Source organism: Hypanus sabinus, chromosome 16 (assembly GCF_030144855.1).
Source record: "Hypanus sabinus isolate sHypSab1 chromosome 16, sHypSab1.hap1, whole genome shotgun sequence".
NCBI classification, from domain to species: Eukaryota; Metazoa; Chordata; class Chondrichthyes; order Myliobatiformes; family Dasyatidae; genus Hypanus; species Hypanus sabinus.
In genome coordinates, this window is record NC_082721.1 from 23,380,232 (window position 1) to 23,406,098 (window position 25,867).

The window sequence follows — 25,867 nt, forward strand, 5'->3', positions numbered from 1 at the left end:
TCTTGAGAAGGTGGTGATCAGCTGTCTTCTTGAACTGCTGCAGTCCTTGAAGTGTAGGTACACCCACAGTGCTGTAAGGGAGGGAATTCCATGATTTTGACCTGTGACAATGAAGGAATGGCGATATGTTTACAAGTCAGAATGGTGAGTGATTGTGGGTCTAGAAGATGCTGCCTTAGGAACTTCGGTGTGTTGTTGCAGTGCATCTTGTAGATAGTACACACTACTGTAACTTGTTCATCAATGGTGGAGAGATTGGATGCTTGTGGAAGGGGTACCAATCAAGTGGGCTGTTTTGTACTAGATGGTGTCAAGCTTCTTGAGTGTTGATGGAGCTGCACTCATCCAGGCGAGTGGCAAATATTCCATTACACTCCTGACCTGAGCTTTGTCGATGATGGACAGACTTTGGGGAGTCAGGAGGTAAGTTACATGCCATAGGGTTCCTAGATTTTGACCTGCTCTGGTAGCCACGGGGTTTGTATGGCTCAACTAGTTCAGTTTCCTGTCAATAGTAACCCCCAGGATGTTGATAGTATGAGATTCAGTGATGGTGACACCACTGAATGTCAATGGAACTTCCTCAAAGGGTGGGTTTTGAGTGCTTTGGTTTCCTCTATCACCCTAAAGATGTAAATTGTCACTGTAATTTGCTGCTGCGCTATGAGTGAGTGGTAGGATCAGGGGGAATTAATGGGAAGATGAGGATAATAGGTCACAGGGAAAATTCTTTGAGAATGGGATACTCCAGCTGACAGATAAGCTCAATAGGCCAAAATGGCCATGTGTAGTAAATATGTTACCAGGAAAGCAGTTGAGGGAGGGAACCTAAATAACGTATCCCACTAAGAGGCAGGCATTGCTTAGAACCTTGCAGGTTTCTATAGTTGTAATTTTCCATCGATAAATCATTGAATACATTCACTTGGAGCATTACCACAATAAAGCAGCATCCATCATCAAAGATGCCAAAACCCCATTCAGGACATGTCCTCTTTTCACTACTACCATTGGGCAGAAGGCATAGAAGCCTTAATTCCCTCACCACCAGGTTAAAGAACAATTACTACTCTACAAACATTAGGCTCCTGAACCATCATGGATAAGACCAAGGAAGAAAGGGAAGGGGGAGGAACACCAGAGGGAGATGATGAGCAGGCGAGGAAATAAGGTGAGAGAGGGAAACGGGAATGGTGAAGGGCAATTACTGGAAGTTCTAGTATTCGATTTTCATACCATCAGGTTGGAGGCTACAATATAAGGAATGGGATACAATATAATATAAGGAATGAGAATGGGAAGTAGAATTGAAATGGGTGGCCACCAGGAGTTACCCCTTTTTCTGGCAGATGGAGCGTGGGAACCCATTCTGACATGTCAGTCCATGGCCTCCTCTACTGCTGTGATGAGGCCACACTCAGGTTGGTGGAGCAACACATTATATTCTGTCTCTTTCTTCCATGGTCTTCTACCCTCACCTATTAAAATCTCCCTTCTCCAGCCCTTTATCTCTTTTACCTATCAGCTTCCCAGCTCTTTTGCTTCACCCCTCCCCTTCTTCTGGTTTCACCTATCATCTATCACCTACCATCTTGTACTTCTTCCTCCCCTCCCCCCATCTTCTTACTCCGACTTCTCATATTTTTTTCCAGTTCTGATGTAGGGTCAGCCCAAAACGGCAACTGTTTACTCTTTCCATAGATGCTGCCTGGCCTGCTGAGTTCCTCCAGCGTTTTGTATGTGTTGCTTGGATTTCTAGTATCTGTGGATTTTCTTGTCTTAGAGATTTTTCAAATTCTGGAAATCTTGGAACTAACAGATCTTGTTTTGATTTTTTTTCTTTTAGAAGAGAAATGCTGATTTACTCTGATGTTCTGAGCAGATTTTTAACCAATCTAGTTTTACTGTCTAAAAATAATGCAATGATATGCAATACCACCTTCAGCTTGGTACATGTAATATTTGCTCTATAATTTAAAAATAATAATTTAAATCCTGTTATTTTAAAACATTTTATAAGATCACAAAGAATTATTAGAAGGAGGAGTAGGCCATTTCACTATTCAAACTACCCTGCTGTTCATCTATAGCAACTTTGTCCAATGCTATCAAATCTATTGACTTCTGTTTTGAATAAACTCAATGACTGAACCTTCTGGGGCCGAGAATTCTAAAGCCTCACCCTCTTCTGAATGCTAAATGAGTTTATTATTGTCACACGTATCAAGATACAATGAAAAGTTTGTCTTGCATACCGTTCATATGGATCAAATCATTACACAGTGCATTGAGGTAGAATAATGTAAAACGTGAAAAAAGCAGAATAAAGTGAAAAAATGACTGTAAAAGTGCAGTGCAGGTAAATGATAAAATACAAAATCATAAGAGGTAGATTGTGAGGTCAAGAGTCTGTCTTAGCATACAAGAGGTCTATTCAAGAGTCTGATAACAGTGGGATTGAAGCTGTCCTTGACCCTGGTGATACATGCTTTCAAGCTTTGTATCTCCTGCCCACTGGGGATGGGTGTGGTCTTTGATAATGCCGACTAGCTCCATTGCTGAAAAATCATATTTTTAGGATTATCTTGAACAGAATCCAAATGTATAATCTATCCAAACCTGTTTAAGAACTGAACCTTTGGTTACATCCATGTGTATGCTTGCAATATCTATTTGAAACTTGACATTGTTCAATTAAACAAGTTAAATTGCTGAGTTAACCATGGGTACCAGAACACAGTGAGTGAGTGTTTTCAGCACTTAACTGAGAACTTAATGACTCAAGGCTCTACTTGCTGGCTCCTTTGATTTATTTATGCCATTTTACATCATTGTGAAGTAACTAATGCCCTAAACACTTCTTCTCTGTGAAGATTCTCAGCATAATTTCTCTACTTATAATTATGATTTTAGTTTTCAAGTATGTTTTTACTTATTGGATTTTCATCTTCCAATATTTGTTTTCAAAGTCCCCCTTCCTTCCCTCCTGTGATTTTCCTTTCAAGTGTCCTGAAGTCATGGATTTATACAGATGAACAATCCATGGGTAATATCAGTTCTCAAAAGCCTTGTCCTTCTATTCATAAGTGAAAGCAATGGTCAAAGATCTGGAGAACTAACGTTACCTATTTGATTATGAATGATCCAGTTCTTCTCATGTCAAAACATTACTCTGCTGCTAATGGAATTGCAGCTGTACCCTGATTTTACTTCACCCAAGGTTCAAGTCCATCTTGCAACAGAGATCTTAACTTTTGATCAAATCTTGGAGATCAGCCTAATTATATATATTTTTTCTTTCTTTATGCAGCCTGCTTTTTCCTTTGTAATATAAAACATTGTGAGGCCAACTATCTATAATGGCTAAAGCTTCAGTGCTGCCTGACCTGCTGAGTTCCTCCAGCGTGTTGTGCAAGTTCCAATAGGAACTTGGTTGGCAAACACATATAGTATGCCTGTATTTCTAATCTTGTAGCTGGCCTTTTTTGGATAGTGGTGGCTAGAAATTTTTTTAACCAACAACAAAATACAGTGTAAACAGAGCTTCTTAAAGGGAAACCTGTTGTCTGCAGTTGCTCTATATAAACGCTCAGCACTACTGGGCTGTCGCATTCATATCACTACAAAGTTTCAAACAAAAACTATTGTCACATTGTCATCGGGAAATTACCTCAGCTGAACGCTTGGAACAAAGCATTACCATGATGATTTGTTGTTTGGCAGGTTATTAACAACAGCAAAATCCTTCTAGAAAAAAATCCTCAAGAAAGTAAAGGGAAGTGTCCTTTTGACCCTACTCAGAAGTATGCATCTGTAATGGTCGGTATGTTGTGTTCTTTAATATAATTTAATGAAATTATTTTTTCAATTTAAATCTGTCACATTGCATGTAGGAAACCTGGTAAAAGAAGTGAAATGTTTCTTATTATATTTAGTGTCCTTTAGATCGAACACATTACATCTTGTTTTGTAAGTAGTATTTTGGAGGCAGCATACTGTGAAGTGCCACAAACAACAGTAAAGAAGTTGATCTCTTATTCTTATTTTTGGTAGTAACCAAAATGAAAATGCTGCTGAAGGCTCTTGGATTAGTGCCATAGGATCCTTATGTTGTACCTGATCTGGGAAACAGGAATTTGATTTAACGTCATAACCAACAGATAACGCCACTGGCAATGCAACACTTCCTCAGTATCACACTCAAATGTCAGTTTAGATTGTATCCTCGAGTAAACAATGAAGTCATAATCTACAAAAAAAAGTAATTTAATAAAATGCAGCTTCCAGTTGTGTGCCAAAAGAACGGACTATTATCCCCCAAAATAATTCCAGACTCTAGAAACCTAAAATAAAAATATAATGTTTTATATCTGTAAATGTCTTCTGCACATCAAGCAGCAACAGGAATATTAACTTACTCGATAGCAGTTACATTTGCAGTATATTCTATGCGTGTTTAAATTTAAGTAATAAACCTAATAGTGGAGTAAGAGGAAACAACACCCTACAATGATTTTGCAGTGAAGGCACAATAAGCACTGTGGGTGTCAATGGGAACAGTAGTGGGGATCCACGATTAGCTCCTTGCCATTCAGCCGACAAGGAGATGAATATCAAAACAGTAGCAGTCTGGTAATTTTAAGAGACAGAACAGTACAGCATAGGAATAGACCCTTCAGCCCACAATATCCCTTCATTCTCTGCACATTCACATGCCTGTCTATGAGCCTCTTAAATGCCTATATGGTATTTGCCTTCACTACCACTCCTGGCGGGGCATTCCAGGCAACCACCACTCTCTGTGTGGAGGAGTAAGAAACTCCACCCACACATCTCCTTTGAACTTACCTCTTCTCATCTTAACTACATGCCCACATATTTTAGACATTTCAACCCTGGGAAAAAGATACTCTTTCTTTGCTTCTCTTAATCTTAAAAACCTCTGTGAAGTTTTCCCTCAGCTTCTGCCACTCCAGTAAAAACAACCCAAGTTTGTCCAATCTCTCTTTATAACACATGCCCTCTAATCCAAACAGGGTACGAATAAACCTCTTCTGCACCATTCCCAAAGTCTCCACATTCTTACTATAATGGAACGACCAGAACTGAATGCAATACTTCAGATGCAGCTTAACCTAGGTTTAATAAAGCTGCAACATAACTTCCTGACTCTTGAACTCAGGTTTCAAGATTAATAAAGATAGGCAAGCACGCCATGTACTTTCTTTACTATCCTTAAACCTGTGCAGTCACTTTCATGGCGCTATAGGCTTCAATTCCAAAATGCTCCTGAACATCACACTTAAATATCCTGCAATTAACAATATATTGTCCTCTTATATTTGACTTCTCAAAGTGCAACACCTCACACTTGGCCAGGTTAAACTTCCATCTGCCATTTCTCCCCCCCATACTCTGTAACTGATCTAAATCCTTAGGTAGTCTTCTACACCATCCACAACACCTTCAGTATTTGTATCACTTGGAAATTTAGAAATCCACTTATCCATATTTTCATTCAAGTCATTCATAAATATCAGAAACAGCAGAGGTTCCAGAATAGATGCCTGTGTATCACACGTAGCAGATCTCCAGAATAAGTACGTTGACCTTTTGGTCAATGATTATGTATTATCTTTGGGCGCAGACAAGCCTAGATTCTTTTATGAAAGATGAGGCTTATTATTAAATAACATCAACCTTAAAAGCCAAGATCACAAAATACCCTGTTGGCTGAGGTACTTGATATTGTGCCATTGTCCAAGGAATTATTGTTTGAAAAAAATAACTATCACCTTTCTTGAGCATCCTATCAGAATCAGAATCAGATTTAATATCACCGGCATACTGTATGTCATGAAATTTGTCGTACAATACATAATAATAAAAACTATAAATTACAGTAAGTATAAATAAAAAATAAATTAAATAAGTGGTGCAAAAAAGAGAGGGAAAAATACTGGGGAAATGTTCATGGATCCATTGTCTATTCTGAAATCTAATGGCGGAGGAGAAGCCGTTCCTGAACATTGACTGTTCCCAAAACAGATCAACCAGTAAATATTATGTTGGAAAGAAGGAAAGTAAATTGCATATAGCCTCGTCATAGAGAGAGCAATACAACAATAATTACTAATCTGCTTTTAATAATCCATGTTGAGTTGTAAATGAATAAAATGAGATGAAAGACATACTTTGCTTGAATATCTTGTCTGAAAGATGATATATTTGATAAAGCAGCATCTTCTCGGTGCACAAGGCTCAAACCAAGTCTTTTGATTCTGACATTAAATTAACCATGGCGAAATCATGCTTTAGATTTAATTATTGGTTTCAAGTGAAATAGGAGAGAACAGAGAATAATTGTGAAATCTGTTAAAAAATACTTTTTGAACTGGATGAAGCATGTAATTGAGCTGTAAGTATTTAGTTAATAGTATTGAATACAATCAATCTGGTAGAACATGGAAACCAAAATCCCATTCTGTTAATTTGAAACAAACACTAATTTCCAGCCAGTTTAGAGTGCAAGGTGTGATAATTATAATTTCAAAGCCATTATTCAAGAAGGAGTGAAAGCACCATTCTGATTTAATATGTTTTAGATGGAGAATTTTACTCTGCAACAGCAAATAACTTTCTTGGTTCTGAGCCTATTCTACTCCGTAGCCTGAAGAACAACCTGAGGACAGAGTACAAGACTTCATGGCTAAATGGTGAGCGTATCTTATGCACTTTACTGAAGGTCACCGGTGGCAATTTTTTTGTTATTCAAATTTATTTATGAGTAAGAGATAAGGGAAGTGGGATGGAGAGCTGCATATAATTTGATGTTTTCATTTACTGCAGTATAGAAGTACCGAATGTAGTCTAAAGCCATGGTGAATTTCATTCGAAGATTGATTTTCTTTTTACAGGTTAGGTGTTGATTTAAACAGGCCTCTCCATTATACTACTTCAAAAATGTGTGAAACTAAATCTAACATTTTTATTTGGTATTCTTGTGAATTAAACATTAATTTTTGATTATATGTATTATGAAGTAAGATCATCAAAATACTGACTCCTAAAAGAAAAACATGTAAAAGAGAGCAAAGGGGGTTGGGAGAGGTGGGATGAAGTTTCTCCAATTGATCTTTATCAAGGTGAGAAATACTATGACTAAGAAATGAAAAATGAGCCTATTTATTGAAGCACAGCAAGATTAATTATTAAAGAAGTATCTGCTTCAAGGCATCAACGTGCCTTAGCCCTAACAAAGAAATAATACTGAAAGAACTCAGTAGATCAAGTAATGTCTATGAAGGTAAAAGGTACAATTTGATATTTTGGGTTGAGACCTACATCAGGACTCTGAGGAAGCAGGAGAGACTGCCAGTATATAGCAGTATTGGCGATATTGTGCAGTATAGAGGCTGATAGGTGAAAGTGGAACCAGGTGGAAAGGGGATGATAGGCAAATAAAACCAGTGGGGGGGGGGATGTTGAGAAACAGAGGCTGATAGGTGTTCACCTGCTCACTTAGTTTTCTTCTCACTTTTGTTCACTGCTTCTGTCCCCTCACCCCATTCACCTGTCATGCTCCGTCCATCTGGTTCTGCTATCACCAATATAAATATAGGCCAATATTTTCTTAAGTAATATTACTTTGTTTTAGAGCTTTGAGTTTTTTTCCAAAAACTTGATTTGTTTCATTATCTATACAATGTCAACTTAATATTCCTCTATTAAATTGATTATGGTTGTTAGATAATTGTTCTTTATTTTGAAACAGAGCCCAACTTTATATATTTGGATGTGGTTCAAGAAAGTAAAGATAGTACTGATGGTGATGATGATAAGATATATCTATTCTTCAGTGAAACTGCTGTTGAGTTCGAATTCTACAATAAACTACTAGTTTCGAGAATTGCACGAGTATGTAAGGTAGGCATAGGTAACTGTCATATGGAGACTGGGGGATTTCATTTCTAGAATATGGGACATACTGTAATTTTCTGTACAAGTTGAAAAAAGTTGAGTTTTCTTCACATAAGTTCTTTAAGAGCTTATTTTATTCTGACTCTCAAATCTTTGGGTTGTGATTTCTGAATTTTGCAAAGGTGAATTTTCAGAATCCAAATGGCATGCATGTATCTTAAAAAATGAAGCTGGGAAACCCAAAAGTTGTAATAGTGACAAGATCTACAGGTATTGCAAGGATTGCCTGTATTAATTTTGCACTATGTCTAAATTCTCCAGAACATTATATAACACTTTGATAGAGTGATTTCACAAATTGTGTTAGCAGTCCTACTGCATTTTACTGGCAGTGCAGTAATTTTATGATAGCTTGTTGTAAGGGTGGGGAGGAAATGGTGGATGTGGTGGGTCTCAGCCCTTGGGAATATGACCTCATGTTGCCAGTAGTTAACTAATTCCAGTAATTAAGGCATATTAATTCAATTAACAGAGACTGGAGCGATTCCATCTATTTCAAACACCTTGCAGACAACCGGCCATTGTGTACCATTTTAAATTTAATTGTATTAGCATATGAAATTAGATTCTAAATATGTGTTGGAACTATTTCTTTTACACAAAGAACACGAGTCAGTCATATTTATTCACATTTATTTTAAATTCTGAAAAATTTAGAAATACTCAGCAGATTTTGCAATATTTAGAGACAGAAACAAACAAAATTAACTTTTAGGATGTGTGACCTTTCACCACAACCTTTTGAATATTAACTTGCTTTCCCCAACTATGCCCTATATATTGGATTAGAGAATCTATGTGTGGAGGAGGGAAGTGATTTAGGGGTAGGATGTGAAATATTTTAAGGTAAGTCCCTAAACCTATGGCATGAACATGTTTTATTGTTTTTTTTTATGGCTATAGGTTATGTGGCATGCATGTATCTTAAAAAATGAAGCTGGGAAACCCAAAAGTTGTAATAGTGACAAGATCTACAGGTATCATAAGGCAGGGATTTACAAGGGGTGATTGATAAGTTTGTGGCCTAAGGTAGAAGGAGTCAATTTTAAAAAACCTAGCACATTTGTTTTTCAACGTAGTCCCCTCCTACATTTACACACTTCGTCCAGCGGTCATGGAGCATACGGATCTTGAACCTCCAGAAAGTGTCCACAGATGGGTGATTGATAAGTTTGTGGCCTAAGGTAGAAGGAGATGAGTTATACAGCTCTTGTTACATGCACATTCTGGTAAACTCTTTGTGATTATGCAGAAAGTTTAGAGTTAATAATTCATCTCCTTCTATCTTAGGCCACAGACTTATCAATCACCCTTGCTGTGGACACTTTCCAGAGGTCCAGGTCTGTTGGACTAAGTGTGTAAATGTAGGAGGGGATGATGTTGAAAAATAAATGTGCTCGGTTTTCTAAAATTGACTCCTTCTACCTTAGGCCATGAACTTATCAATCACCCCGCGTTTATAGAGCTTTGCTTGATTTTGTGGTGTTATGAAATGTCACAAAATTGAATCATTCCTCTTGGTACCCTGTGCAGTATTGCTATTAGGGAGATCTGGCAGTTGAATCAGATGTATTACTCAAGCTTAAGATGGGGTCTTTAACTGAGTTTCTGTTGATTCTTGCCCATTTCTTTATTCAGGGAGATCTAGGTGGCCAGCGAACCCTCCAGAGGAAGTGGACCAGCTTCCTGAAAGCCAGTTTAATATGTTCTGCTCCCAAAATAAACTTTCCATTTAACATTATTCAAGATGTCTTTGTGTTGAGGGCAGCAAACTGGAGAGACAATATTTTCTATGCAGTTTTTACTCCACAGTGGTAAGAATAACCAGTTGTTTGTAAGCCAAGCAAATTATGTGGCCTAAATTCTTGTAAAATCTATTTAAGAAATTAAAGTTTTAATAGTTAAGTTGTAGTTCTGTTTCTTCAATAGGTTTTCCTTGTCTTTACAATGATTCTTTTTAGTGTATACTAGGTATAGCATTGATAGATGATGAAGCTGTTGCTGGCAATCCGAACTCTAATTTTCCATGGAAAGATGGCAATGAGCCATCTTGAATCACTACAGTCCACATATATGACCTATATATTATGCTCAGCTTTATGTTGGTAGCTTACCAAAAGCCTTTTGAAAATCTAGATATACCACATTAGGTGGTTCCCCTTTATCTTTTCAGTTAAACCCTAAAAAAGTTCAATGAGACTTGTTAAATACTGTTTTACTATTGTGTTTCTTAAGGTTTGTCATAGCTGGGGGCAAGAGGGTAGTGGGGATAAGCTCCCACTACCTATTAAATGCTCCCAATGGCGAGCATCTCAAATATCCTCTGACTTCCAAGTCCTGCTCTTGGCTTTCATGTGTGGCTTTGCTACTAGGCCTGGCAGAACTATTTTTACTGACCGAAGAAAGGGCAAAGGCAGGTTACTGGTGCCTTAAAACCAGTCACTTCAGGCAATTGGGGCTCGTCAGCTATTGTTGGCAGCTCTTCTAGGACAAGGAAATCTCCTAATTCAAATCTCTTGCTTCCTTGCGGCTATACCCATTCATAGCGATAGTTTTGGGAGTAAACTCCAAGGAAAAATTCAGTGCTGGAGTCCCTAAATCAGTCTGACATTGAGTTCAACATGACTGGCAACTCCTGTGATGACACTGATGCTAAACTGTGTCAGTCTTTGCTGTTCCTTTGAATTTATCACCTGCATGGAGAGGGGCAGCCTGCTACATGGGCAACAGCTTGATCTCCATATCATACATGCCCTGATTTGCATACTGGCTTGTGTATTGGCTTCAACACCCAGGACACAACATCCATGGTCAACCTCGACCAACAGAGGGCCGTATATGATTTTACTATTTTCTATGTCCTCTTTTCCGGAATTATTTTTACAGGTAAATTCTGGAAAACTGTTGCATAACCTTGATTATTTCTGCAGCCACCTCCTTTAGAATCCCGGCATCCATATCATGCGAGGAGTTGTTGACTATAGTGATCTGCATTTGCCAAGTATTTTCAATTTTATTAATTGCTCTAGGTTTCTCACTGCCACTGGCCCTCAGTGCTCCACAATTCCTGATGTGTTTAATTGTTTTAAAATTCAATTACATAACTTTGTTTTGTTCAGCATTATTCCATTGAAAACTGATTCTTTGCCCTGAATGATATACAGTATAGTAATCCAACACTGGCATACTGAGTATATAAGTTCATCTTTTTTTTATCAACCCAAGAAACAATTAAATTTCATATTCGGTTCTATAGACATGCTGAATTAACTAACCTTAATCTGGACATTATTTGGGATGCAAAATTGGACCTTACTATACTGGGGGAGAAGTCAATGAACAAAATAAGTATAAATACAGTATTCCTGATATTGGAAAGCATTGGTATAGTCCTAATACACCAGGAAAGCTGATTTCAAAAATAAAGCATGCTGGGAATTTTAGATAATGATAGGACCAGACCTGGTCATCAGACTTTTTGTTGTTGAATAGCCTGGTGCCACAGAGTGTTCCAAGATCGGAGCACAGTGTTCATTTGGCAAGGTACCTATATAAGGCATCATATCCCAAATTGAAAAAGAGAGTGCTGTGAAATCATGTATAGTATGATGCAAAAGTAGATTATTGGCTTTTCTTGCAAAAGAGTTGAAAGATTAAAGAAAGGAACTCTTGGTGCAAATGGATGCCATTTGGCCTGATGAATCAGACTACTTTCCTTCTCCATGGTCCAGTAAAGATGAGTACTGTTATAGTGTTCTATTTGTCACTCTGTTTGAGATCAACTAAAGAGTACTGACCAGGAATTATGACTGTTTCCACTTCTTTGTTTTTGTTTCAGGTGTTCATCATCTGCAGCATTTTATAATTTACTAGCTTGCTGCTCATGTTTTTTAAAATTTTATTTTATCACAGCATTGTTGTTAATTTGTCATTGCTATTATGCCGATGGCATTTATTCTTTCATCTATTCATCAAAGAGCCTGTTAAGACCCAGGTATGAAAGCCTGACTAAACCTAGAGACCACTTAACAGTTATATCTCAACAGTGAACTTGTGTTTGTGCCGATTGATCCCGCTTTTAGTCAAAAAGAGTGTTGTAACTTGACTGGAGAAAAGAGAGAATAATTTTACAAACTTACCACACTGAATCAGTAAGGTGCATAATTATGTAAGTTCATCATTACATTAATAATGAGGTAAATGAGAAGTGTTTTAAAATTGAATGGGGCCTGTCAGCAGTCATTTAATAAAAGGCTTAATGTTGGTTATAGAGAGAAAATTGCATGCAGGTTTGTGAACAATTGTTTTGTGATAAAGATATAATATAGCACTAAATTGTTTAGGGGGAAACAAGACATGTCTGCAGTTTGTGCCTTTGGAATGTCTAAAATTCAGGAGGTGTTCAATGAAGGGAAATTCAAGTCACCTGTAACAGTAGAACAATCTCGTATCAAGTGGGTGACGTACAGTGGAACAGTTCCTGTCCCTCGTCCAGGTGCTGTAAGTATTAAGACTTCCCTTGAAAGAAAATGAGTCTTCTGAGTAATTTAATAGATATGGTACTTTTCCAGGCTTTTCCATGCTATATTGACATTTTTCTTTGATTCAATAAGCAAGAATTTTGAGTTCAACTTCAAGGCTATTGAAATGAGTTAAGGCTTTATGTTATTACTCTACTCAATGCTCAGGAAGTTTTCCCAGAAATGAGAAATGAATGGAATCAGCACCAAAAGGGGTCATTATGCCATCATATATAGAGATGTTCTGACAGCATTGTCAGACCAGAACATGATGCAAGTCCTTGCCCACATTATTGCTATACTAGGAACCTGAAGTGAAACCCTGCAGTCAAGAAGCATGCTCCATAGATGAACTATGCATTGGTCAAGTGCAGAGCTTATGAAGACTCATGTAGGTTGGGCCTGGGTGAGCAGTGCATGTGCTCAGCACTCTGATGTCATTAATCCCTGTTGTCTGTAATGGAAGTTGATTTCTCACTCTCTTTGTGTAGCTGTGAAGATTTCTTTATGATTCTGGAAGGGGACCTACAAGGAATCCTTCAGGGAAGGTTTGATAGTGCTACACAGAAGATTTTAAACTCATGAGGCAGTGTAGTTAGTGAGGATGCTGACTCGTTTGTAGAAAATAGAACAGCCAAGTCTAGAAAGCACAGCAATCAGCAGCAGGAGAGGAAGCATAAAAGAACCAGCAGGCTTAACAGCATTTGCTTTAATGCAAGGAACCTCACAAATAGAAACATAGGAAACCTACAGCACAACACAGGCCCTTCGGCCCACAACTCTGTGCTTAACATGCACTTACTTCAGAAATTATTTGGGGTAACCCTTAGCCCTCTGATTTTCTAAGCTCCATGTACCCAGGAGTCTCTAAAAAGATCCTATCATATCCACGTCCATCACCGTCGCCAGCAGTTCATTCCACACACTCACCACTCTCTGCAAAAAATTTACTCCTGACATCTCCTCTGTACCTACTTCCAAGCACCTTAAAACTGTGTTCTCTCATGTTAGCCATTTCAGGCCTGGGAAAAAGCCTCTGGCTATCTACTCGATCAATGCCTCTCATCATCTTATGCACTTCTATTAAGTCACCTCTCATCCTCCGCTGCTCTAAGGAGAAAAGGCAAAGCTCACTCAACCTATTCTCATAAGGCATGCTCCCCAATCTGGGCAACATCCTTGTAAATCTCCTCTGCACCCTTTCTATAGTTTCCACAACCTTCCTGTAGTGAAGCGACCAGAACCGAGCACAGTACTCCAAGTGGAGTCTGACCAGGGTCCTATGTAACTGTAACATTACCTCTCAACTCTTAAACTCAATCCCACAGATGACAAAGGCCAATGCACCATATGCCTTCTTAACCATACAGTCAACCTGCGCAGCAGCTTTGAGTGTCCAGTGGACTCGAACCCCAATCCCTCTGATTTTCCACATTGCCAAGAGTCTTATCATTAATACTATATCGTGACCTACCAAAATGAACCACCTCACACTTACCTGGGTTGAACTCCATCTGCCACTTCTCAGTTTTGCATCCTATCAATGTCTCACTGTAAACTCTAATAGCCATCCGCACTATCCACAACACCTCCAACCTTAGTGTCGTTAGCAAATTTACTAACCCATCCTTCCACTTCCTTATCCAGGTACTTTATAAAAATCATGAAGAGAAGGGGTCCCAAACGAGATCCCTGAGGCACACCACTGGTCATTGACCTCTATGCAGAATATGACTGGTCTACAAACACTCTTTGACTTCTGTGGGCAAGCCAATTCTGGATCCACAAAGCAATGTCCCCTTGGATCCCATGCCTCCTTACTTTCTCAATAAGCCTTGCATGGGGTACCTTATCAAATGCCTTGCTGAAATCCATATACACTACATCGACTGCTCTATGTTCTTCAATGTGTTTAGTCACATCCTCAAAAAATTCAATCAGGCTTGCAAGGCAAGACCTGCCTTTGACAAAGCCATGCTGACTATTCCTAATCATATTATACCTCTCCAAATGTTCATAAATCCTGTCTCTCAGGATCTATTCCATCAACTTAACAACCACTGAAGTAAGACTCACTGGTCTATAATTTCCTGGGCTATCCCTTTCTTGAATAAGGGGACAACATCTGCAACCCTCTAATCCTCTGGAACCTCTCCCATTCCCATTGATGATGCAAAGGTCACTGCCAGAGGCTCAGCAATATCCTCCCTTGCCTCCTACAGCAGCCTGGGGTACTGGTGACTTATCCAACTTGATGCTTTCCAAAAGCTCCAGCACATACTCTTTCTTAATGTCTATATGCTCAAGCTTTTCAGTCCACTGTAAGTCATCCCTACAATTGCCAAGATCCCTTTTTGTAGTGAATACTGAAGCAAGGTATTCATTAAGTACCTCTGCTGTCTCCTCTGGTTCCATACATACTTTTCCACTGTCACATTTGATTGGTCCTATTCTCTCATGTCTTATCCTCTTGCTCTTCACATACTTGTAGAACGCCTTGGGGTTTTCCTTATTACTGCTCACCAAGGCCTTCTCATGGTTTCTTCTAGCTCTCCTGATTTCATTCTTAAGCTCCTTCCTGCTTGCCTTATAATTTTCTAGATCTCTATCATTACCTAGCTTTTTGAACCTTTCATAAGCTTTTCTTCTTAACTAGATTTTCAACAGCTTTTGTACACCATGGTTCCTGTACCCTAACATTTTTTCCCTGTCTCATTGGAACGTACCTTTGCAGAATGCCATGCAAATATCCCCTGAAGATTTGCCACATTTCTGCCATACATTTCCCTGAGAACATCTTTTCCCAATTTACGCCTCCAAGTTCCTGCCTGATAGCTTCATATTTCCCCTTACTCCAATTAAACACTTTCCTAATTTGTCTTTTCCTATCCCTTTCCAATGCTTTGGTAAAGGAAGTCACTATCTCTGAAATGCTCTCCCACTGAGAGATCTGACACCTGACCAGGTTTATTTCCCAATACCAGATCAAGTACAGCCTCTCCTCTTGTAGGCTTATCTACATATTGTGTCAGGAAACCTTCCTGAACGCACCTAACAAACTCCACCCCATCTAAGCCCCTTGCTCTAGGGAGATGCCAATCAGTTTTGGGGAAATTAAAATCTCCCATCATGACCACCCTGTTATTATTGCACCGTTCCAGAATCTGTCTTCCTATCTGCTCCTCATTGTCCCTGTTACTATTGGGTGGTCTATAAAAAAACAAGTAGAGTTATTGACTCCCTCCTGTTTCTAACTTCCACCCACAGAGACTTCGTAGACAAACCTTCCATAACTTCCTCCTTTTCTGTAGCCATGACACTATCTCTGATCAACAGTGCCATGCCCCCACCTCTTTTGCCTCCCTCCCTGTCCCTTCTGTAACATCTAAAGCCTTGAAGTTGCCATTCCTGCCCCTGAGCCATCCAGGTCTCTGAAATGACCACAACTTCATAGTTCCAAGTACCGATCCACGCTCTAAGCTCATCCATTTTGTTCATTATTCAAATAAGATGGATGAGTTGGAAGCATGGATCAAACCAGGATAATGATATTGTTGCAATCTTGGAAACATGTTTGATGGCATGTTTGCATGGTCTGGCAGCTCAATGAGCAGAGCAACAACGTTGATGTGATGGAGTGCAGAAGATGAAATATTTACATTTAAGGGCCTTTTAGATAGATAGATGAACACACAGGAAATGAACGGATAGAGATCATGTGCAGACCAAAAAGATTTATTTTAATTTGACAGCACATTTGGCACTGACATCATGGACTAAAAAGCTTGGTCCTGTGCTGTACTGTACTGTCCTATGTTCTATTTGTAGGTAGATTTCAAATGGATGTAAAAGTAATCAAGTTGTAGTAGTGGAGGATTTTAACTTGCCCAGTATTGCCTTAATGCAAGGGGTTTAGATAGGTGTAGTTTTTGAAGCAGTATGTAGAGTCCTGCAATGAAGGAGTATATTAGACCTTATAATAAAGAATGAAGATAGGCAAGTGATAGAAGCATCTGTGCATGAACCTTTAGGGGACAGTGGCCATATCTTGGTAAGGTAAGTTTGGTCCTTGAGGTAGGGCATCTCCTCCATTTCCTGTACATCCATGATCACCCCATCTTCCCACCACCAAAACAGTGTTAGAGTTCCCCTTGTCTTTACCTACCACCTCACAAGACTTTACATCCAGCACACCATTCTCCATAACTTATGCCATTTTCAATGGGATCCTACCACTCAACTCACCTTTCCCTTCCCCCTCTCTGCTTTCACAGAGACTGCTCTCTACATGGCTCCTTTGTTCACTTGTCCCTCCCCACTGATTTCCCTCCAGGCATTTATCCCTGCAAGCAGGACAAGTGCTAAACCTGCTCCTACACCTTTTCCCACACCACCATTCAGAGCCACAAGCAGCCCCTCAGCTGAGGTGCCACATCATCTGTAAGTTTGTCAGGGTCATCTACTGCTTCCAGTGATCCCAGTGCAGCCTCCTCTACATCAGTGAGACCCAACATAGACTGGGGACCACTTCATCAAGCACCTTCACTCCATCCACACAAAACATGGAATTTTCCGGTGGCAACCCATTTTAATTCTATTTCCCATTCCCATTTGAATATGTCAGTCTATGGTCTCCTCTGCTGCCCTGACAAGGCCACTCTTAAGTTGGAGAAGCACACCTCATATTCCATCTGGGTTGCCTCCAACCTGTTGGCATGAACACTAATTTCTCTAGCTTCCAGTAATTTCCTCACTCTCGCTTCCCTTTTTTCCATTCTTCATTCTGGCTCCCCTCTTCTCCTTAGCTGCCTATCACCTCCCTATGGTGCTCCTTCTCTTTTTCTTTCTTCCATGGTCCAGTCTCTTGTCCTAACAGATTCCTTCTTTCTCAGCCCTTTACCTTTTCCACCTATCACCTCCAAGCTTATCACTTCCCCCTCTCCTACCCACCCTATCTGGTTTATTTATCACCTGCCAGCTTGCACTCCTTCCCCTCCCTCCACCTCTCAAAAACTTTGATTGAGATTTTTTTTGAAGAGATGACCAAGAGGATTGATAAGGGTGGAGTAGGAGATGTATATGTGGATTTTAGCAAGGCCTTTGACATTGTCTCAATGAGTAGGCTACTCCAGAAGGTTAAAACATATGATATCCAAGGACAGCTAGTGAAATGGATTCAAAATTGATCTGGTGGTGGGAAATAGAGGGCAGAAGTTTTAGGTTGTTTTTTCAGATTGGTGGCCTAAGGTCAGTCTGCCACAAAGATCAATACTGAGTCCTCTATCATATCTTTTAATTTGGATGAGAATGTAGGGTATATGACTAATAACTTGGATGATGTCCAAATTATTCATGCAGTGGACAGTGAAGAATGTGTCTAAAGTTACAACAGGCAAATAGGAAAAGGAATAGTAGGTGGAATTTAACTTGGCAAAGTGCAATGTGATGCACTTTGGGAAGTTAAGCCCAGCAAAGAACACACACAGTGAGGACAGGAGTTGAGAATCCATGTTACAGTCATACAAAACATTAGTTATGCTGAACTTGGAGTATTGTGTGAGGTTCTGGTTGTTACACTACATTAAAAATGTGAATAAACTAGAGAAGGAGCAGAAAAGATGCATTGTGTTTTTTGGATTGCAGGATTTGAGTTATAAGGAGAGATTGGATATGGTGGGTCAATTTTTCCTGGATTGAAAGAGGCTGAGAGTTGTTGTGACAGAAGTACGTAAAATCACGAAAAGCACAGATAAGGATAGAAAGCCTGTGCCTTTTTACCATAGTTATAGAACATTGGTTTAAGATGAGAGAGAGAAGGTTTAAAGGAGAATTTAAAGGGTAAATATTCCACACAAAGAGCAGTTGGCATCTAGAATAAGCTGCCAAAGGCAGAGGTAGAAACAATAGCAACCTTGAAGAACCATTGAATAAGCAAGGCTTAGAGGATCATAAAATTAATACAGGCAATTGGGATTAGTACAGATAGGAATGATAGTCAGTACAAACCCAGTGAGTTGAGTTATAGTTGGCAAAGAAAGGATAGAGAAGAACATAAATTAGCTGGAAAGTGGGGCAGAGTGGACGTAACTGGAATTTAATTCAGACAAGCATGAGGAGATGCACTTCAGGAAGTCGTATTGTGGCTGGATATAGAGTAAATGGCAGGGACCTCAGGAGCATTGGAGTACAGTGGAACTTTGGGATGTAAGTCCATGGCTTATTGAAAGTGACTTCATAGGTGGATAGGGTAGTGAAAAAGGCATTTGGTATGATTGCCTTCAAAGGTTGGGCATTGAGAGTAAAAATTGTGATGTTGTGATTCAGCTGCGAAAATAAAACATTGATTAAACTGCATTTAGAGTATTGTGTACAGTTCTGGTTTTCCATATCACAGAAAGGAAGCAATAGAGAGTACAGAAGACATTCACCAGAATGAGTGCTGTAGTTATAAGAAGATATTGGATAGGCTGGCTTTATTCTCACCGACCATGAGAGGCTGAGATACGACTATTAGAGCTGGTTAGCATATATAGTCTTTTTGCCAGGGCAGGGGAGTCTAGAATTAGAGGGCACTGGTCTAAAGTAGGAAGGGAGAAATTTAAAGGCAGTCTGAGAATTAGTCTTTTCTCACAGAGGTTGCTGGTTATCTGGAAGAAACCCTCCAAGGAGGTGGTAGTGGCAGATATAAACACATCATTTACGAGACGTTTGAACAGATTCTTGAATTGGTAAGAATGTGTGATTAATGCAGGCAAATGGGGTTAGCTTAGACAGATACTACAGTCAGCATGAACAAGGTGGAGAAAGTTTGTGCCTGTGCTGTACAATTCCATGACCTAGAGACAGAAATTTACCTTGATCATGAGGATTAAACTGAAAGCACATGTTCTGATCCATTGAAGTCCGTGAATGTCATGTGGGAGTGCAATTTGTAACTGATTCTCTATCACACATTTAACACAAATGACCTCAGACCAATTTGTGTCCCTTAACACTTTTTTCTCCTTATAAGTTTCCTCTTTGCACATATGAACTGATCCATGTCAGAAAGAATTTTACAGATGATTTAATTTCTTGAATGAAATTCTCATTCGGCACATTCCAGTATACCACTGAATAACTATCAGAACTTTAGCCTTGATGCTTTACTACCCTCCCTAATGTGTTAGTTTACTTTTGCAATAATTCAGCTAAAATCAACTATATTTGATTGAAAAACAGAGTCCTCTATAAAGTTCTGAAATAATATATTGTCTGACATATTGAATAATGACAGAAGGGTTTCAATGGTCTGTGCTGATTATTTAGGTTATTCTTCTGTACAGCCACAGGTTGGCAATTTGTGTTATTAAATTTGATCTGAGCATTTTAGCAAAAGAATTAATATGTAAAAGAAAACTATATTCTGTATGTTGATCCTTTCAGCAGACTTGCCCAAAAATTCTAATATACCGTATAAAGAATTTCAATGAAGCAGCTTTCCTGTCTACTTTAACAATACATGTACCACATCCTGCAGTCCACAAAAGTTTAGGTTTGATCATCAGATGTTCCAAGTTGAAAGAAAATGTACTTTCCATTTTGTCTTAAGCTCTAGTGGTTAGGAATGGGGAATATCATCTATGTTTTCCGCACCCAAACACTAAATAGTACTTCTTAACTTTCAGTTCAGATGTGTGGTTTTTGAGCAAGGAAAGGGGTTCCTGCTTAGCTCTGCCAATTTCAAAGAAAGTAGCCAGTCAACATTCATTGCCCACTTTCTTGCAAAATCTCTGCTTGCCCACATGAGACCATCCTCCAGTTCAACCCAGCATTTTCATTAAGAAGACAAGTATGATGGAAAAAATGAATTTATCCAACAATTCCAGCTCTATCTCATATTTACAAATAATGTTCATATACTGTATATTATTGTAAAGATTTTGAGTTTGTAACATTTGAACCCCCAACTAACAAAGACAACTTCTTTCCTCCATTTTCCCCTTAGTGTATCAACAATAATATCCGAAAGAGTGGTTTTAAGACTTCACTGGATCTGCCAGACAAAACACTCCAGTTTGTTAGAGATCATCCTTTAATGGATGATTTAGTGACCCCCATCAACAACCAACCCAAATTAATCAAGCAGGGTGTGAAGTACACCCAGATAGTTGTGGACAGAGTTACAACTGTCAACCGAAAAGAATACGATGTCATTTTTCTGGGAACAGGTAAACTATTTTCTGTGCATATACTGTATAATCAGTAATCTCTTTTACATATTAACTGCTTAATTGCCTCCTAAGAATGTGGCTTACAGAAGATTTGAAACTAGTTTACTCAGAGAATTTGCATTATACTGAGATCTACACTGTGCATAGCATTGACAAAATGACTAAACTGGGTTTCAAGGCATTGATTCATTAAATAAATAATCAGTATTGTTTGAGTTCACATCTTGAGATACCTGACATTTAGGCGGCAATTCATTTTTCAGCTTGCTGTGCATACACTAATCAAAATAAGAGAGTAAAAGTTGGAAAGTAACTATATTTCATTGCTTGCCATGTATATTTAGCTCGAAGCAATTTACCTTCCTAAGTCAGTTTAGAATGGGTTGCACATAGAATACCATTTTAATGCCGCATTTTCCCTTGTGTAAACCAAATCAAATGCATTCGTCACTTTATGGATGAATCACTGATGCTGTAGGTAGTTTTGATAAATTCTTTTGGACTTAAATTCATCTCCCATTGTCTGTCTTTTGGATGCAAGATGTAATTATTTTTAGCCTGCTTCTTATTCTAAAATGATCATTTGCTGTATAAACACAGCCAAGTGACACTGAGGACTACATGAGTTTGAATCCTGTTTTATTCCCAAGTGAAAATTTCTGGGAGCTGAACAGAGATGATTCTTGTTTCGTGACATAAGGCTGTATTTCTAACACGCAATTGTAACATGACACTCAAATGTTTTAAATGGTTTTAATGAAATCCTTTAATTATAATCTTATGTGATCTGGTTTCAGATTTAAGGAACCATTGCAATGCCTTTTCTACCGACAAAATAAATATGGCTTAGGTAGAACAACATTACTAAAATTGATTACTGTATTTTGACGCTATCTTATGGCTTTATGTGATAATTCATAGTGCACAAACTGAATGTTGCAGTATGTCTATTTCAATATAGACTACACATCGGTTGCAGATTGCTTTGGGATGTTCTGCTAGTGATCTGAAAGGCACTGGAAAAATGCATTTCTTTTAAAAGTATTGAAAAGTTGTATTGCAAGAACGTCTTCAAATTTCATATGAGATTGAATGGGTAATGACATCACGAGATGAATTTATCCCTACAAGTGCACTTTTATACTCCACTGAAAGAATAATATTTGACATGATAGTCCAGCTGATTTAGTTGTCGTCCATATAGGAGCAAGTAAGTCTTTAAGTCTGTGCTGTCATGCAAAATGTGTGCTATATGTTGTTGTTTTTCTGCAAGCTGATCCAAAAACAATTGCAGCTAAATGAATGGTGAAAATAATTGATCTTTTGTGTAACAAGCTCATTACACAGACATAAATGATCTTTTAAAGTTAATTATCATTATGGTTGGGGGTGGGGGGAGTCTCTTTGATATGTACGTCAACAGAAGAGTGCAGTTGCGAGCCGTCTTGCTCCATGATGGTTGAAGTCAGTGATGTGTGGAAGGAAGCTGCAGGGAGCCACACAGAAAGAATTTGACGAATGTTCCTGTAACTAACTTAGAAGTAGGTTCCTCCTGGAAAATGAAAATTTTATAAGGTTATTTGTCTACCCCATTTGCTCTGTAAAGAGTACAGTCTTTGGCAGGACGGAAGGGTTTTGGCATGAAACATCGACTGTACTCTTTTCCATAAATGCTGCCTAGCCTGCAGAGTTCCTCCAGCACTTTGTGTGTGTCGCTCAGATTTCCAGTTTCTGCGGATTTTCTCTTGTTTGTGTCAAGATTGTTTAATGTCACTTACACTAAACAAATGTAAAGGAGAACAAAATACAGTAAGTGTTACTCCAGATCCACAGCAGCACAAAACAAAAAACATGAGATACTGAACACAATAACTAAAAAAAACATGATAAATATACATACATAAGATACAGTAGCTTATATACATAGATTGCTTGTATATCCATAAAGTGATGCAAGGTACAGAAGTGTCTGTACTTAAGGTGGTTGACAGGAAATGATAAAGTAGTGGTGGTTGTGGTGTGGAGAGGTGGGACAGTGGGTGGAGGTGTTGATCAGCTTTACTGCTTGGGGAAAATAATTGTTTTTTGGTGATCCTGATGGGAGTGGGACAAACATTCCATGAGCAAGGTGGGTTGGCTCCTTTATGATGTTTCAGGCACAATTCTGTATATACGTCCCTGATGGTGGGTAGGCTGGTGCTGGTCATGTATTTGTCAGTTTTGACTAGCTGTTGCAGAGCTTTCCTGTCTACAAGAGCTTTCCTGTTGCAGTTTTCCAACATACTGATGCAGCTACAAAGAAGGCAAGACAGCAGCTATACTTTAGAAGGAGTTTGAAGAGATTTGTTATGTCAACAAATACACCCAAAAACTTCTATAGGTGTACCATGGAGAGCATCCTGCTACTGCACAGGACCGAAAGAAACTGCAGAGGGTTGTAGACTTAGTCAGCTCCATCTTGGGTACTAGCCTATGAAGTTCCCAAGACATCTTTAAGGAGCAGTGTCTCAGAAAGGCAGTGTCCATTATTAAAGATCTCCAGCACCCAAGAGCATACCCTTTTCTCACTGTTAGCATCAGGTAAGAGGTACAGATGCCTGAGGACACACACTTAGCAATTCAGAGACAGCTTCTTCCTCTCTGCCATCTGGCTCTTAAACAGGCATTGAACCCTTGAACACCACCTCACTTTTTAAAAATATATAGTATTTCTGGTTTTTGCACAATTTTTAATCTATTCATTATATGTATACTGTATAAAATATACTGAGTAAGATTTATTTATTTTTCTCTTCTATATTATGTATTGCATCAAACGGCTGCTGCTAAGTTAACAAATTTCACGTTGTGGTAACTTCTACTTTACAAAAAGACCACTCGACAACACGTCACATGCTGGTGATAATGAACCTGATTCTGATTCTGAGCAGTGATGCAGCATGTTAGGATGCTCTCTACTGTGCATCTGTAGATTGACGTTAGTATAGATGCGCATAGTCCAGCTCCCTTCAGCCTCCTCAAAAAGTAGAGATATTGGTGAGCTGTCCTGATTGTGTGAAATGTGTTCTGGGACCATGAGAAATTGTGCATGATATGCAATCCCAGGAGTCTGAAAATGCTCACAGTTTCCACTGCTGGGTCACCAATGTAAAGAGAGGTGTGCATGGTGCAAGTTCTCCTGAAGTCGATAACCATCTCTGTTGTCTTGATGACATTGAGGAAGAAGTTATTTGCCTGCCACCAGGCTTTGAGCTCTTTCACCTTCTCTCAGTAGGCCATCTCATCGTTGTTGGTGATGAGCTCCACCATTGTCATGTAATTGGCAAACTTCAGAATTTGATTATTCAGATATTTGGCCAGGCAGTCATGTGTGAGCAGAATGTACAGCAATGGGCTCAGCACACAGCACTGGAAGGCACCTATGTTGAGAATGATGGGCAGTGCAAAGCAGGTGCATCTGACTATCTGAGGTCTGTTGGTTAGGAAGTCCAACACCCAGATGCACAGTGGTGTATTTTGTCCGAGGATTGGGAGTTTGCTCACTGAGGTCTGTGGGACAACAGCGTTGAATGCCGAATTGAAATGCTGAACAGAAGCCATGTAACCTACAGTACTGTGCAAAAGTCTTAGGCACATTTATTGTACACAGCTGAGGTTGCTAAGACTTCTGCACAGTACTGTATTTGTCGACATGGAGCAAAGAGTAAGTTTATATATCTGATGAGAGCAAAGGAAGTTGGGAATGGAGAGGGTACAGCACCACATGAGAGGTGTAGGACACGTGGCAGAGGAAGGAGTGCCAGGGTGGGAGGTGGCATAGGTGCAGACACACCCAACCCTGAGACACCAGGCAAGGTCATTTGATTCCAAATAATTGGTTTATTGTTCATTACAGAATACCTGGATGGTGCTTCCCATTCTCTCCCCTCTCCCTTCCCCTTTTCCCAATCATGATTCCCCTTTCCCTGCCACCTTCCCATTCTCAGTCCACAATAGAGACCCAGATCACAATTAGGTTTATCATTACTCATATATGTCATGAAATTAGTATTTTTTGTAGCAGTAGTACAGTGCAATATATAGATATAATTACTACAGTATCTGTGCAAAAGTCTTAGGCACCCTAGCTATACATATGTGGCTCAGACTCTTGCATAGTACTGTACATGGAGAACTGAAAGTGCATTTCATTAAAAAGTTGACCCATTGAGTACTTTACCTTCTTCCTTAGGTGATCAGACTTGACCAGGAAAGTACTTTAGCTCTGATAAGCATTGTACAATACCTTCCTGTTCTATCAGGTGATCTTCATCTCAGGCAGGAAGGGAACAGTCTCACTTGAAGGAACTTAAAAATCCATGTTCACCGCGTGAGAAGTCATTCTATTTTGTAGGTCTACTGATATTTGGGAAAATATGTTCTAGCGTTGAACATAGTTTACACCTTTACAAAATTTGAGAATAGGAGCCTGACTTTCTTTCTAGCCTACTCACTAAAATAGTTTTTACACAAAGATGATCAATTCCTTTCACAACATTATAAGTTCTGAACAAATTTGTTGAGAACTGAATTACAATTTATATCCTCTGCCTGGTAAAGACAGGGCAGATTCATGTGTTTAATGCAGACTTCCAATTAACTGGATATTTTCAGTTCTTGTTTCTTGATCTTTAGTTTCTGATTTTGAAAGAAAAGGGACCAGCTCAGAGGCTGGTGATTGGTAAAAAAAAAAGATAGGGGACTAAGATTTTTGCAGCGGTTTTATTTAAATTGGGTATTCCATCCTACCCTATAGCAAAGAAGGATGGAAGTATCACCCATCAGACCAAATTCAGTTTTGCAAAGTGCATGACCATGTAGTGTATTATTATAATTTCCAGAACATAGCAATGGATTTATAATCATGAGGATATATTTTTATGACCACTATATGTTAACATAGCTGTGTTCTTTTATAGATACAGGATACCTGCACAAAGCCCTTAGTTTGGAAAGAGATATGTTTATCATTGAAGAGATGCAGCTGTTCCTTTCTGCAGAGCCAGTACAAAATTTACAGCTTTCTTCAGAAAGGGTATAACAACCATAAAGTCAAATACCTTTCTGCTTCTGTGGTATTCTACTTTGAATAGGAATTTCACTTATCAATGTATC

At 39.0% G+C, this 25,867-nt stretch overlaps 1 protein-coding gene across 4 annotated transcripts in view; it reads left to right on the plus strand.

Moving 5' to 3' along the window:
• The window catches only part of si:ch211-129c21.1 (uncharacterized protein LOC563087 homolog), a 75,346-nt gene that overhangs the window by 35,885 nt on the left and 13,594 nt on the right, over positions 1–25,867 (plus strand). For all 4 annotated transcript variants that reach the window (XM_059991280.1, XM_059991277.1, XM_059991279.1 and 1 more), the window contains 7 exons: positions 3,724–3,823; positions 6,606–6,716; positions 7,775–7,926; positions 9,619–9,794; positions 12,324–12,480; positions 20,488–20,710; positions 25,672–25,787. In XM_059991280.1, coding sequence (XP_059847263.1) covers positions 3,724–3,823; positions 6,606–6,716; positions 7,775–7,926; positions 9,619–9,794; positions 12,324–12,480; positions 20,488–20,710; positions 25,672–25,787 — 1,035 coding nt within the window. The remainder of the gene's footprint in view (positions 1–3,723; positions 3,824–6,605; positions 6,717–7,774; positions 7,927–9,618; positions 9,795–12,323; positions 12,481–20,487; positions 20,711–25,671; positions 25,788–25,867) is intronic.